Here is a 12,511-nt window from a genome sequence, read left to right as displayed (position 1 = left end):
GCCCCTGAGAGCACACTCCAGGTTGGCTATTTAATTAAAAGATAGGTATATAAGCATTCATATTAAATTGAACTCAAAGTATCCTTAATCGGTTAAAATAAAAGAACTCTTCTAAGACTTCAAAAACGACCTACCAGAAAGCCAAACTGAATGTCAAAATCGAAAGGTCAGGTTCCCCAAGAGCAGAAAATATATTTAGTTCTCCCTTATCACTTTACTTCTCAACTGCATGTGGCAATCTCTTCTGTCATTAAAAACACACACTTTGGCTGTCTATAAATAAGCCGGTTTTTCCTCGCATCTTTTACTCACATTTCCACTCTCTGCGACTCTTTACCACCTCACTCTTAATTTCACTTATGTCATAATTGCAAATCTTGAATTCTGAGCATGTTAGTAATATCATAAATGTTTGTTAAATTCATTATCAAAAGTTACTGCTAAGGAATCGACTTCTGGAAATTTGTTACAGCCTATTTTTAAATAACCTACTTGAATACAGGATAGAAATACATCATCCCTCTTTGCTTGAAGGAAGGTAATACCAAGAAGATAATTATATTAAAAAATGGCTGAGGCAAGACGACAAAGAAATACAACATTTAATTCCAATTGCATTTATAATCATCCTTTTTTCACTCTCGTTCTCATCTTCAGATTTTAACTTGGCTGAGACACAGTAAAGAGAGAAAGAAGGGGCACAAATTGAATAAGAAAAGCCAAGGAGAACCTATAGAAACCATTCTGTGACAACTTTTCTATTTAGAAGAAACCAAATAAAATTGAAGACCTTTCAAAAAAAAACCATTCTACCTAAAGTATTATATTAAGATTTTAAAAGATCTAAATTTTATAATAAAATATGGAGGTTTCTAGTATGTATTAATTAAAAAAAATATTTTAGGAAAGTCAAGTTCTCAGATCCTACATACCAAATAACTCATCACCCCATCTTCTCAAGTTACCCTATAATTAGCTCTAGAATTAAAGTGACATACAGACTGTTCTACTCCAAATGGTGCATACGTTCTTAATGCAAAGAATCACCCTTAATTAAAAGGACATCCAGAGTGGGAGATCAGGCATAAACAAACAAAACTCCTGCAACAAAGGTTACAATGAATCTTTGCTTATTTATTTTAAAAAGACCAAGGCAAGATGAACTACATAAACAAAAACCAAACTCAAATGAAAAAGATGAAGAGGGATTAACTTTCCCAAAGCTCATGCACTTTACAAAGTAGAAGTGATAGGACAAAATCGAATACAGATAAAAATAATGTGGGAGAGAAAAATAACAGAACCGTTTAAAGTACAAAGGCCAAACACTAAAGAGCAGAATTCTGGGAACAATTTATATAGAAGCAAACAACCATAAAACCTCACACTTTTACAGAAAAACACAATAACTGATTTTCACATTTACTCAAGTATTTGAGTGCCTACTATGTGAAAGCACAGTTCTAGCAATGCAAAGATCAATCAGACTTGGATTCTAGTAGAGGAAATTATACATTGTTATAAATAATTAAAATCAAACAGGAAAGGTAAACAAAGTATCCAAAAAATGGTAAAAACGCTAAAGGAGTTCAGATTAAGTAATTATTCATGTTGGAAAACATCAGAAAAGGATTCATGGCACTTGAATTGGATCTTGAAAGCTAAAATTTACATTGGGAATTAAGGGAAGAGGATACTAGGCAATGGGAATAAAATGAGCAAAGGGAGAGTCTGAAAAGTAGAAAGCATATAGATATAGATTACGGCAAACTGTTCAGCCTGACTAGAGTAGAGGTTATATATACATAAGACTACAAAAAGCTGTAAAAGTATATAAGGAGCCAGATCACAACTTTGAAAGCTAAAACAGAGATCTTCAGTGATGAGTCATGAAGACTCATTAAGGATTAAGAAGCAAGGGATAGGATCTGGATAGAATTTATCTAGCAGGAAGGAATGAAATGAATGGGGAGGAGAGAAGATGCCAATCAGGTCATCATGAGAGGTGATGAGGACCTCAATTATAATGGAGACAGTATAAGAGGGAGATGGCACAGTTCTAAGTTAGTCACTGGGTGTCTATAATGTGTAAGGTACCATTCCACTCTACCAAGAAATTTTTGAAATCTTAACACATCATTCTAATTTTTAAGGAAACTATAAACTGGAAAAATAATTGTTAAAGCACCAGAGCTAATTAGTAAAGTAATATGTTATTTCCAAATAAATATTACAAACAAAATCAGAGTGAGAGGGGGGAAAAAATGGTCAAGGAAGACTTCAAAGAATTTGGAGTTGATCTGCACCTCAGTGAAAAGGTAGAACTTTACACAAAGGGAATTTTTTAAATTAAATAATTTGTTTAGTAAGACCAAGATATGTGAAATACTTTTTGAATGCTTAAAAATAAGTATATTATTAGATTCTAGATTTTTAAAGAAGGGGGTTACTTTTAATGAGTTCTATAATAGAGACCAAGCCTTTTTTTAAAAGTATCTTGAAGAAAGCTTTATTCAGTCACAACTCAATGCCAAAATGTTATTTGGTTATTTGTGAATGAAGCTCCTCGTAACACAGAACATAATCTGATAAACTCTTCATATTTTACATTTGACAATATTTGAACTCAGATCCACCTGCCTCCAAAACTAGAGCTACCTGCATTCACTGCTGTATTAACAATAGCTTATTTTCTTCTGATTTTAAAATGTCATATGTATTAATCACAAAGGAGGAAGAGATTAGTAAATCTCAAACCATATAACTACTGCAAAACTGAGAAATACATGTTTTTTCAGATAGAAATGCTGTTAAGTGGCTTTTGTTGTTCAGTGGATATTAAGCTCTTTTAATAGAGTACCACTCTTTAATTAGCATATAAAACACAGGGGTCTTAGAATGACAGTGATACCTCAACCTGTTCACATACATCTTCCTGTGCTGAGCTACCTACCTAGCCCTTTTCTCTTATGGACCTCAAGTCTCCCACCCTTTCACAACTTATCCTCCCTCTTACAACCCTTCAAAGACTGCCCTTGATGGGCAGATTTCCTTTGTACACTTTCTAAACATTCAGGAAGGAAGAGTAGAGAGTGTGCCAAATTTCATTTTTATCTTCTAATTCAAGAAAAGCTCTAACCTCTTTCCTTCCATTTCTTTAAGGATTCAAGTACTTTCTCATAAAATATTTTGTTATAGACTATATACAAGTTGAAAAAAAACTATTTTATTAATAATTATTTTAAACCATTCCTATGTTTAGTATTATTGGGATTTGATTTTTAGGATTCCTTAAAAATGATCCATAATAAAGGAAAAAAGGAATAGGAATATACATAGTTCTTATAACACATTCAACTGCACTTGCCTTAAAATAAATATATTAATTCATTTAAAAGAAACCTAGTCAACCAATAACTGAGTGCCTAATGGGTGCCAGGCACTGTTCTAGGTACTTATTTGTAAAACGAAAATTAAAAAAAAAAAAATCCCCTTTCTTCAGGGAGCTTACGCTTACTACTTCATGGGAGAAGAAAGATAATAAACAATAAAAATAATAAGTAAAGACAGTTGTGTTAGAAAGTGATGAATGCTATGGGGAAAAAATAGAACAGGATAAGGAAGGCTGTTAGGGTAGGCTGCAATTTTAAATAGGGTGGTCAGAGAGGGTTTAAAAAGGTGTTATTTGAGTAATGACTGGAAGGGGATGAGGGAGTCAGCCATGGTGATAACTGGGCAAAGAGGACTCCAGGCACAGAAACCAGGGCAAAGGTCCTGGAGTATCCCGGGAACAAGGTGGCCAGACAGGCTAGCAGGGGGTAGAGTAGCAAGAGAGGTATGTGTGGAGGCAAAAGGTATAGATTATATAGGGTTTAGGGGACACTATAAGAATTTGGCTCTTATTCTGAATGAAAAAGGGATCCATAGAAGATTGAGTAGGGTGTCATGCATGATCTGTTTTACTAGAATCAATCTGGCTGCTGAGTTAGGAACAGGCTACTGCGAAGGAAAGGGAGATCAATTAGGAGACTGGCTACTACTGAAACTCAGATGAGAAATACGTACTTCCTACAAACTTTGACCATAATGGTACAGCAATTATTTTTTAAGCATAAATAAATAAATAAAACAAATCTGTCAGATCCTGCTAAAAGGAAATAACTAGAAATTATTAAAAGAGTTTACCATATAGATCTCTTGGCATATATTTACATTGCACAACACAAACAAAAAACATTTTACTCACTACAAAAAATACCAGTGTTCTTTTATCATCAGCTTTTCCCTTTAAAAAAGTTAATCCTATTGCAGCTGAAACGAACTATTCTTTAAAGAAATAAGCCAATATTCCTGTACCTCTGTTAATTAAATACTATTTAAGGAAAAAATTTACTTCTGTCCACTGAAAATATAAATATTTACCTTGGATTGTTGTCTCTTAGGTCATCCTAATTAACCATTCCTAAAAATCTCATTTCCTTCGGAGGATAAATTTTTTTCTACAAGTTTCTATTTTTATGATCTCGTTTTTTTTAAAGGAAATTATTTTCAATTGATACCAAATTTGCATATCAGCATCTGGGTCATTCAATTCAGGAAAGGGCAACCACAAAAAACTCCCACTGTCACAAACAACATGTTTCAAAAAATGTTCTTTCATGATACCAAAGAAACTCATCATTTAGTCCTCCTGGAAAAGGCAAATAACAATTCTTAACACTATGTTATAAGGATAAGAGAAAGAGGGCAATAAGTCAAAGATAGTCAATTTGCCTGGAAAGGGGCTAGGAAACATGGAAGGAGATAAAAATAAAAATTCATACCTCTAAAAAAATGTGCTCACAAAACCAAAATAAGCATAGTCTTATAGTATTTATGAAGGAAACAGAGAGTGAATATAAACAATTTACTAGCTTCAAAGATTCAGAAAGACATTCAGATTTAGCTTGGATTTTTTTAAGAGACTGACTCTGTGACAATTCTTTGGAAGAAATGGGTGTGTAAACTTACAAAACATAATACCGAATTCAAATTCATTAATTCATTCAACATTTAAGTGCTTTTCTGTGCCAAAAATTGCATGCAGCATTAGAAACATAGTCTCTTTTCTCAAGGGCTTATATAGTCTTCATTTATCCCACAGTTACTAAGTATCTACTTACTATGAGCAAGATGCTAGGGATACAACAGCAAACAGGAGGCACGGGGACTCTACCTGCAAACAGTTTACCCCGTGGAAGGAGGGAAATGCCTCAAGGATGAGACACACATCTAACTAAACAACGAAATTAACACTTACGTGTTATATACGCTGTTTGCGGAAGTGTAGAGAGCTCAGGGGGACACAAACAAGGGAGTGATGGATTCAGCGCAGGAGGGAGGGGAATGTTGGGGCTCCAGATATGAGGTGACAGGAGAGCTGAGTCCTCAAAAGAGGATTACAAGTTCACCTGGCCGACCTTGGGGGAAGGGCTCCAAGCAGAGGGAGCAATTGGAGCAAAAGCAGAGAGGTGTGAACCTCTCTGGTCTATATGGTAGGCCTGGTGTATGTGGTAGGCCTGGAATACAGAGACATGAGTTAAGTCATGGAGGCTTGTGTATGCCCCAAGTAAGACCGGACTTTTACTGGTATATATGAAAGGCCCCTGAAGGGTTTTAACAAAAAACCAGCATACATGAACAGTTTTTCTGCTGTGTGACACTGGTTTACACAGGAATAAAAAAAGAATAACACTAAATAATGATGTCACCATGAAACAACAAAGGAGACTGCCTAGTTAGAAAACTAAATCCCCTCAGGAAAAAAATTAAGCTACTTAACTATCCAAGCACTTCTGGAAAAAAAAAGCTTTTAATCAATATCATGTAAAATTAAAGTAGAGGAAAGATTTGTATATATTATGGATTATAACATCCACATACCTATCTTGAGTTTGCTCAAGAGGTCTTAACTCTTTATTAATTGTATAAACACATCTGGGGCTGCTGACTGCTGTGCAAAAAGCAAGGAGAAAGTCAAAGGGAGAACCACGAGTAACAGAAGGTATTTCTCAAGCCAGCTTTAAAGGTTTCCAAAGTTCAAGATAATCAAGTTTTATTAACTCAGAGCGTTTAAAAGGTGTGTCATGGGGTGGAGTGAAAGAAGGAGGGGTTTAAAAATTATTATATACATAAACAAGTAACTCTTGAAGTCCCTGGGACGAAAATCACCACTTGAAGATCTCCCAATTAGAAGGAGAAATGAATACCTACCAGATCCAATTAACACAGACAGGGGAGGGGGAGAGGAGGGAGGGAGGGAGAGGATGATCACACCTGAAAATATAAATAGGGTGGGGGGCAACCACCCATCCAGAATCCATAATCCGGTTGGCGGTGCGATGAAAAAATCATTTCTAAACCTTACAGCTCAGACTCCACGATTCAGACATAAAGACCACGATTCAGACATAAAGGCAAGAAAATGTCACTCAACTCCAGAAGCAAGCCACCAGCCTCTGTCCAATGGGATATGATCACACACTCGGATCCCAGGACTCAAGGACAGAGTACCATCCCCACACCGTACTTGAGGGGAGGCGAAGGATCCCCCCAACTCTGGAAGTGGGGAGCAATCACCCTCAGATCCAGCTCTAAGGGCGTCAATGCCCCCCTAGGCCAGGCCTCGACGAGGCCGAGACAGTGACAGCCTCAAAGACCCCTCCTCAACCTCGGCCGGAGCTGCCTCTACCCCTCGCACCCCCTCTTCCCCAACACACACCCTCCCCTACCTGATATGGCGGCGGCGGCTCCTGATCCGGCTCCGTCCCCTCGCCAAAACTAGCCCGGTCGGACTGAGACTCGTGAAGCAGGGAGATGTCATCCGAAGTGGGGGATTTGAGGCAGTTCCCCATCTTCTGGGGCTGGGGTGTGTGATCTGGGGAAGGGAGAAAGCAGTGGCGGGGTCGTTCGTACGCTCCGCGGTCAGCCTCGGTCAGCGAGGTGGGGTCGGGCGGCAGGCCGGGGTTCAGGCGGCGACGGCTCCCCCGCCCCCCGGCGCCGCCGAAGGGCCGCTCATGCCAACCCCCGGGGGTGGGGGCTCAAGGCTGGGCCGCGGGCTCCTTTGGGGTCGCGGCAGTAAGCCTCCTGCCAGGCAGCGACGTGGGGGGGGGCGGGCGGGGAGACGAGACACTTCCCCACCCCGCCCCCCCGCGGGGCGGCGGCGGCCACGGAGCTGCTGGGCCTAATCCAGGTCAGGAGGTGGGGGCGCGACCGTCGCGGCTGCCTCAGCTGCTGCCTCAGCTGCTGCTGCCCCTGCCGACGCCGCGGCCGCGGGCCTCATCCTACTCCGCCTCAAAGAGGCAGCGGCGGCAGCCAGAACGAGGCCAGCTGCGGCCCTGCGTCATGCCGCCGTGCGTGCTCTGGTCCCGCCCCCAGCGCCGAGAGGCGTGGGCAGCCCAGGCTGGCTCACTCCCACACCCCCGCCGCCTCACAGCTGTCTCTGGCTGCGTCAGTTTCTGCTTTTCTCTCTTTCGGTTCGGTACCTGACTCCGAAAACTATCTCCCGTGACTCCCCACGTCCACTTCTCCCTCCGTGCTTGTCTCAGCTCTTACCTGTGCACTGTTCTGACAGTCTTCTCACCGCCTTCCTCCAAGGGATCTATAAACCACGGTTAAAATGTTAAATAGTTTCCCCTTTATCCTTTCAAGATAAAGTCCAAAGCTAACCAATGAACCCTCCCTACCTATCCAATTACTTCCTTATTCACCTACATCACAGAGAGATTCCTCTTTCAGTTTTATATATCAGATTGTTGTATTTCTTTCCATTTCCACCACCATAGTCCAAGCCATCATTTCTCTCCCACACTACGGCAATTACTCTCGGCTGTCTTCCTGCCTTCACCATTGCCCCATCCAATCCACTATTTGCAGTTGAATTATCTTTTTAAAATATAAATCTCATCGTGTCTTTCTCCTGCTCAAAATCTTCTATTATGACTAAATATTAATTCTTAAATGGTTGACAAATCTGCCTACCTCCCTAATCTGATTAGCAGCATTGTCTTCTCACACATTCTAAACTCTAGACTAAGTAAAGTACTTTCAGTTATCTAGAAGACTGTTCCCTCTGGCTGAGGCCTTTATCTATATTGTTTCTCTGACAGACACTCACTTCTCTCCACTCCGGACCTTCTACCTCCCTCAAGCTAACCGTCATTTCCACTCGTTCTTCCTGGACTCAACTTCATTTCCCCAGGGAAGTCTCTCCTAACCCTCCAGCCTGGGTTTGTCGCCTTCTAGGTGCTCTGTCTCTGAGCTTTTCCTCTGTCACACACAGTCTGATCTAGCTGACTCATCTGTCCTTCCTTTGTGCATAGTCTGGCACTTTGCCTCAGGTAGAGTAGGCTCTCTTCTTGGGTGGATAAACAACTAAAAAAAGCAATGTATGCAAAGGCAGGCAACAAGAAAGGTGAGAATGCTCCTAGTATTCATTCAACAAGAAGACAAGAAGTGGGTCTTGACTCCCTTTCTATTATTCACCACACACTGATATTTAGTTAGGTTTCTTTTTTTTTTTTTTTAATTTTTTTAAGGCTCCAGACCCTATTCTAGGCACTAGGAAAACTAAATTACCGACCTGGTTTGTTCCTCTTGGAACCCAGAGTCCAAGCTGGGCAGGCAAGTAAACAAAGGAGTTTCATGTGCTGCCCCAACCCAGAGGAGAGCTATTAGACTATTTAGGTCAGTATCTGAAAGGATTCTCGGAGTCCTTAATCTACAAAATCACTATCCTTTTTAAATGCACTCATATCCCATAGTAAATATAACCTTTTTGCTGTGTAACCTCTTCTCTAAGACTTGCTTTCCTTCCCATTAATAGCTCCCACTTAAATAGGTGTATAACTTATGCCATGTTCGTATCAGAACCTTTCACACCTCCCACAAAATGACTGCTTAATTCTCCAGCTTAGAAAAGTGAAATTATTGGATCCTTTGGGAGGAAAATTTCAAGCACATGCCTCTTTCCCCCTATTGCCATTTTCCTTGTCTCCTCTAAACTATTCTTAACAGCTTCTTAACAAAGCCCTTGCCTCTGAATCATCAATCTGTTCTCCATACTACCGCCATGAAAATGTGATTAGAGAGCATTCGTAGACTTGAGGTTCAGAAATTTCGCTTGGTGTTAAGGCCTTGCATCATTTGTTCCCATTCTTATCTCCAACTCCAACTAAGCATCCTACTTGCCATGCCCTCAATTTTCACTAGGCTTTTTCACCTCTGACCTTTTGCCATGTTGTTCCCTTCTGTTGAAATTCAGCCATTTTTTAAGACCCTCCTTACATACTACTTCATCTACGGCCATGCCACCCTGAACAAGCCCCATCCCGTCTGATCTCAGAAGCTAAGCAGGGTCGGGCCTGGTTAGTACTTAGAAGGGAGACCACCTAGGAAGACCAGGTGCTGTAGGCGTAAACAATAAAAAATAAGGGATTGTAAGCTGACAAGATCCTTGCAATCTATGAGGTCAACCAAGGGTTGCCTTGCCTAAAAATAAATAAGTAAGTAAATAAATAAATACCAATTCATGTAGCTGTCCTGGATTTCACTTAGTTGCAATATATGTAACAATATAAAATAAATGAGACTTATTGTATGATATTGAGTATATCTATATATCATATATGAATATTTTAATGCAATTTTAATATACAATTATAACTGCCATGTATTAGTCTAAGCCAGACACATAAGAACCCTGAAAGGTCTATATTGATATTATTGTTTTGTAGAAATAGAAACATGGCTTCACATGGCTATTCAGAGGTAAAGCCAGGGTTTGAATCATATACTAGTTGTCTGTATTAAGTTATGGGAAATAACTACATCTTTTTTCATCCTAGTATTCCTCCCTCAGTGTGTAAAAACAAGAGAATGGGGGAAGACTTATCTTGAATGACTTTGGCATCCACGTGTATCTTTATAAGGAAATAGTTATTCAATAATCTTTTTTCCTAACCCAGCTTTAGAAAGGAGCCTTGAGAAGTGCCCTGTAGACCAAAGTGTGACCTAATCACAAAATATAATTTAAAATCGGAAATAGTAACCAGGACTATTACAGTGACAAAGATTCTCCTTGACCTAACTCTGCCAGGCTCCTCTAAGCCCTCAGGGCCCTAACCTTGGGCTCTGTGCTTGGCCCACTTATCCCAATTTTAGCAAAAGTCTAGCTGAGTCAGTTTAGCTGGAATCCCCCTCCTTTAGTATCTGACCACCTTGGCTTGCCTTCAGCAAAAATCCTGTCAAGTAGGTTTAACTAGAATTCCCCTTATCCCTGATGTTTCCTCTTAGTAATTTTCCATCCCCTGATTCCCACTCTGCTCCTTGCCCATAAATCCCCACTTGTCCTTTTTGTATTTAGAATGGAGTTCAGTTCTACACTGGAGTCTCTTTTCCCCTACTGCAATAGTTCTTGAATAAAATTTGCCTTCATCACTTAAACTTCTGTCTGGCTGTGGTTTTCTCTGACAGTAGATCTAATGCATAAGCAGATATGAGAGACATATTTTTTTTTAAAATAGACATTATTTTTTAGACCAGTTTTAGGTTCACATCAATATTAAGCAAAAAGTATGAAGATTTACCACATGCAATTTGCTCCCACACACACAGAGCCTCCCCATTATCAACCTCCTACAGCAGAGTGGTGCATTGGCTTCCACTCTGAATCTGCAGTGGCACATCACTGTAATCTTTGCTTATGTACTGGTCATTCTTGGGGTTGTACATTCTATGGGTTTGGACAAATGTATGAGAACATGTACTCACCATTATAACATCATACAGAATAGTTTCACTGCCCCCCAAATCTTTTGTGCTCTTCTTATTCATCTCTTCCCTTAGCACTAACCCCTGACAAACTGATTTCTTTACTGTCTCCATAGTTTTACCCCTTCCAGAATGTCATATAGTTGGAACCATACAGCATGTAGCTTTTTTAGATTGTCTTCTTTCACTTAGTAATATGCAATTAGGGTTTCTCCATGTCTTTTCATGGCTTGATACTCATTTCTTTTTAGCACAGAATAACATTCCACTCTCTGGAAGTCCCACAGTTTATTTGTGCATTCAGCTACTGCAGGACATCCTAGTTGCTTCCAAATTTTAGCAATTATGAATTAAACTGCTCTAAAGTAAGAGTACAGGGTTGTTGTTTTTTTTTTCCAATTTTTTCATTATGACAAAATACACTTAACAAAATTTACTACCTTAACCATTTTTAAGTGTACAGTTCAGTGGTCTTAAATGTTCATAATATTGTGCAACTATCACCCCATCCAGCTATAGAACTCTTCATCTTATAAAACCAAAACTACTCATTAAACCACAACTTCCCGTTTTCCCTTCCCACTAGACCCTAATAACCACCATTCTACTTTCTGTGTCTATGATTTTGACTACTCTATGTATCTTATATAACTGTAATCATATAGTTTTGTCCTTTTGTGACTGGCTTGTTTCACTTAGCATAATGTCTTCAAGGTTCATCCATGTCGTAGCATATTGCAAAATTTCCTTTCTTTTTAAGGCTGAATAATATTCCATTGTATGTATATACCCATTTTGCTTATCTATTCATCCATTGATTGAACTTGGGTTGCTTCTATGTTTTAGCCATTATGAATAATGCTGCAATGTACAAATATCTCTTTGAGATTCTGATTTTAAGAAGTGGAATTGCTGGGTGATATAGTAATTCTATGCTGCCATATTGTTTTCCACAGCAACTGTACCATTTTACATTCCCAAAAAACAATCTGTTTACAGGTGTTCGTGTAGACATTAAGTTTTCAACTAATTTGGGTAAATACCAAGGAGTACAATTGCTGGATTGTATAGTAAGAGTATGTTTAGTTTTGTAAGACACTACCAAAGTGGCTGTACCATTTTGCATCCCCTCCACCAGTGAATGAGAGTTCTTGGTGTTTCATATCCTCACCAGCATTTGATGTTGTCAGTGTTCTGGGTTTTGGCCATAGCAATAGGTGTGTAGTGATACTTCATTGTTGTTTAATTTTCATTTCTCTGAAATTTTCCTTTCATATACTTACTTTCCATCTGCATATTTTAATTGATAGGGTGTCTGTTAAGGTGTTTGCCAATTTTTTTAAAGAGCATGATTTATTTTCTTATTTTTGAGTTTTAAGAGTGCTTTATATTTTTTAGAGAACAGTCCTTTATCAAATATGTCTTTTGCAAATGTTATCTCCCAGTCTGTGCCTTGTATTTTTATTCTCTTGACAGTGTTATTTGCACAGCAGAAATTTTTAAATTTTAATCAAGCCAGCTTATCAATGGTTCATGCTATGAATTGTATTTAAAAAGTCATTGCCAAACCCAAGGTCATCTAGATTTTCTCCCATGTTATCTTCTAGGAGTTATATATACTTGTGTTTTACATTTACATGTGATCCATTTTGAGTTGATTTTTGTGAAGGACGTAAGATCTGTGTCTAGATTCATTTTTGCA

At 39.0% G+C, this 12,511-nt stretch overlaps 1 protein-coding gene and 1 pseudogene across 1 annotated transcript in view; one reads left to right on the top strand and one right to left on the bottom strand.

Annotated features, from left to right (window-relative positions):
* Positions 1 to 7,373, bottom strand: part of RNF11 (ring finger protein 11) — a 33,155-nt gene extending 25,782 nt beyond the window's left edge. The window contains exon 1 of the mRNA XM_039885913.1: positions 6,771 to 7,373. Coding sequence (XP_039741847.1) covers positions 6,771 to 6,893 — 123 coding nt within the window. The 5' untranslated portion in view covers positions 6,894 to 7,373. The remainder of the gene's footprint in view (positions 1 to 6,770) is intronic.
* Positions 7,374 to 9,334: 1,961 nt separating this feature from the next.
* Positions 9,335 to 9,453, top strand: LOC120623020 (uncharacterized; annotated as a pseudogene).
* Positions 9,454 to 12,511: the final 3,058 nt, after the last annotated feature.

The sequence above is a fragment of the Pteropus medius genome, unplaced genomic scaffold (assembly GCF_902729225.1).
Source record: "Pteropus medius unplaced genomic scaffold, Ma_sr-lr_union100, whole genome shotgun sequence".
NCBI classification, from domain to species: domain Eukaryota; kingdom Metazoa; phylum Chordata; class Mammalia; order Chiroptera; family Pteropodidae; genus Pteropus; species Pteropus medius.
This window is presented reverse-complemented; position numbering and strand designations above follow the sequence as displayed.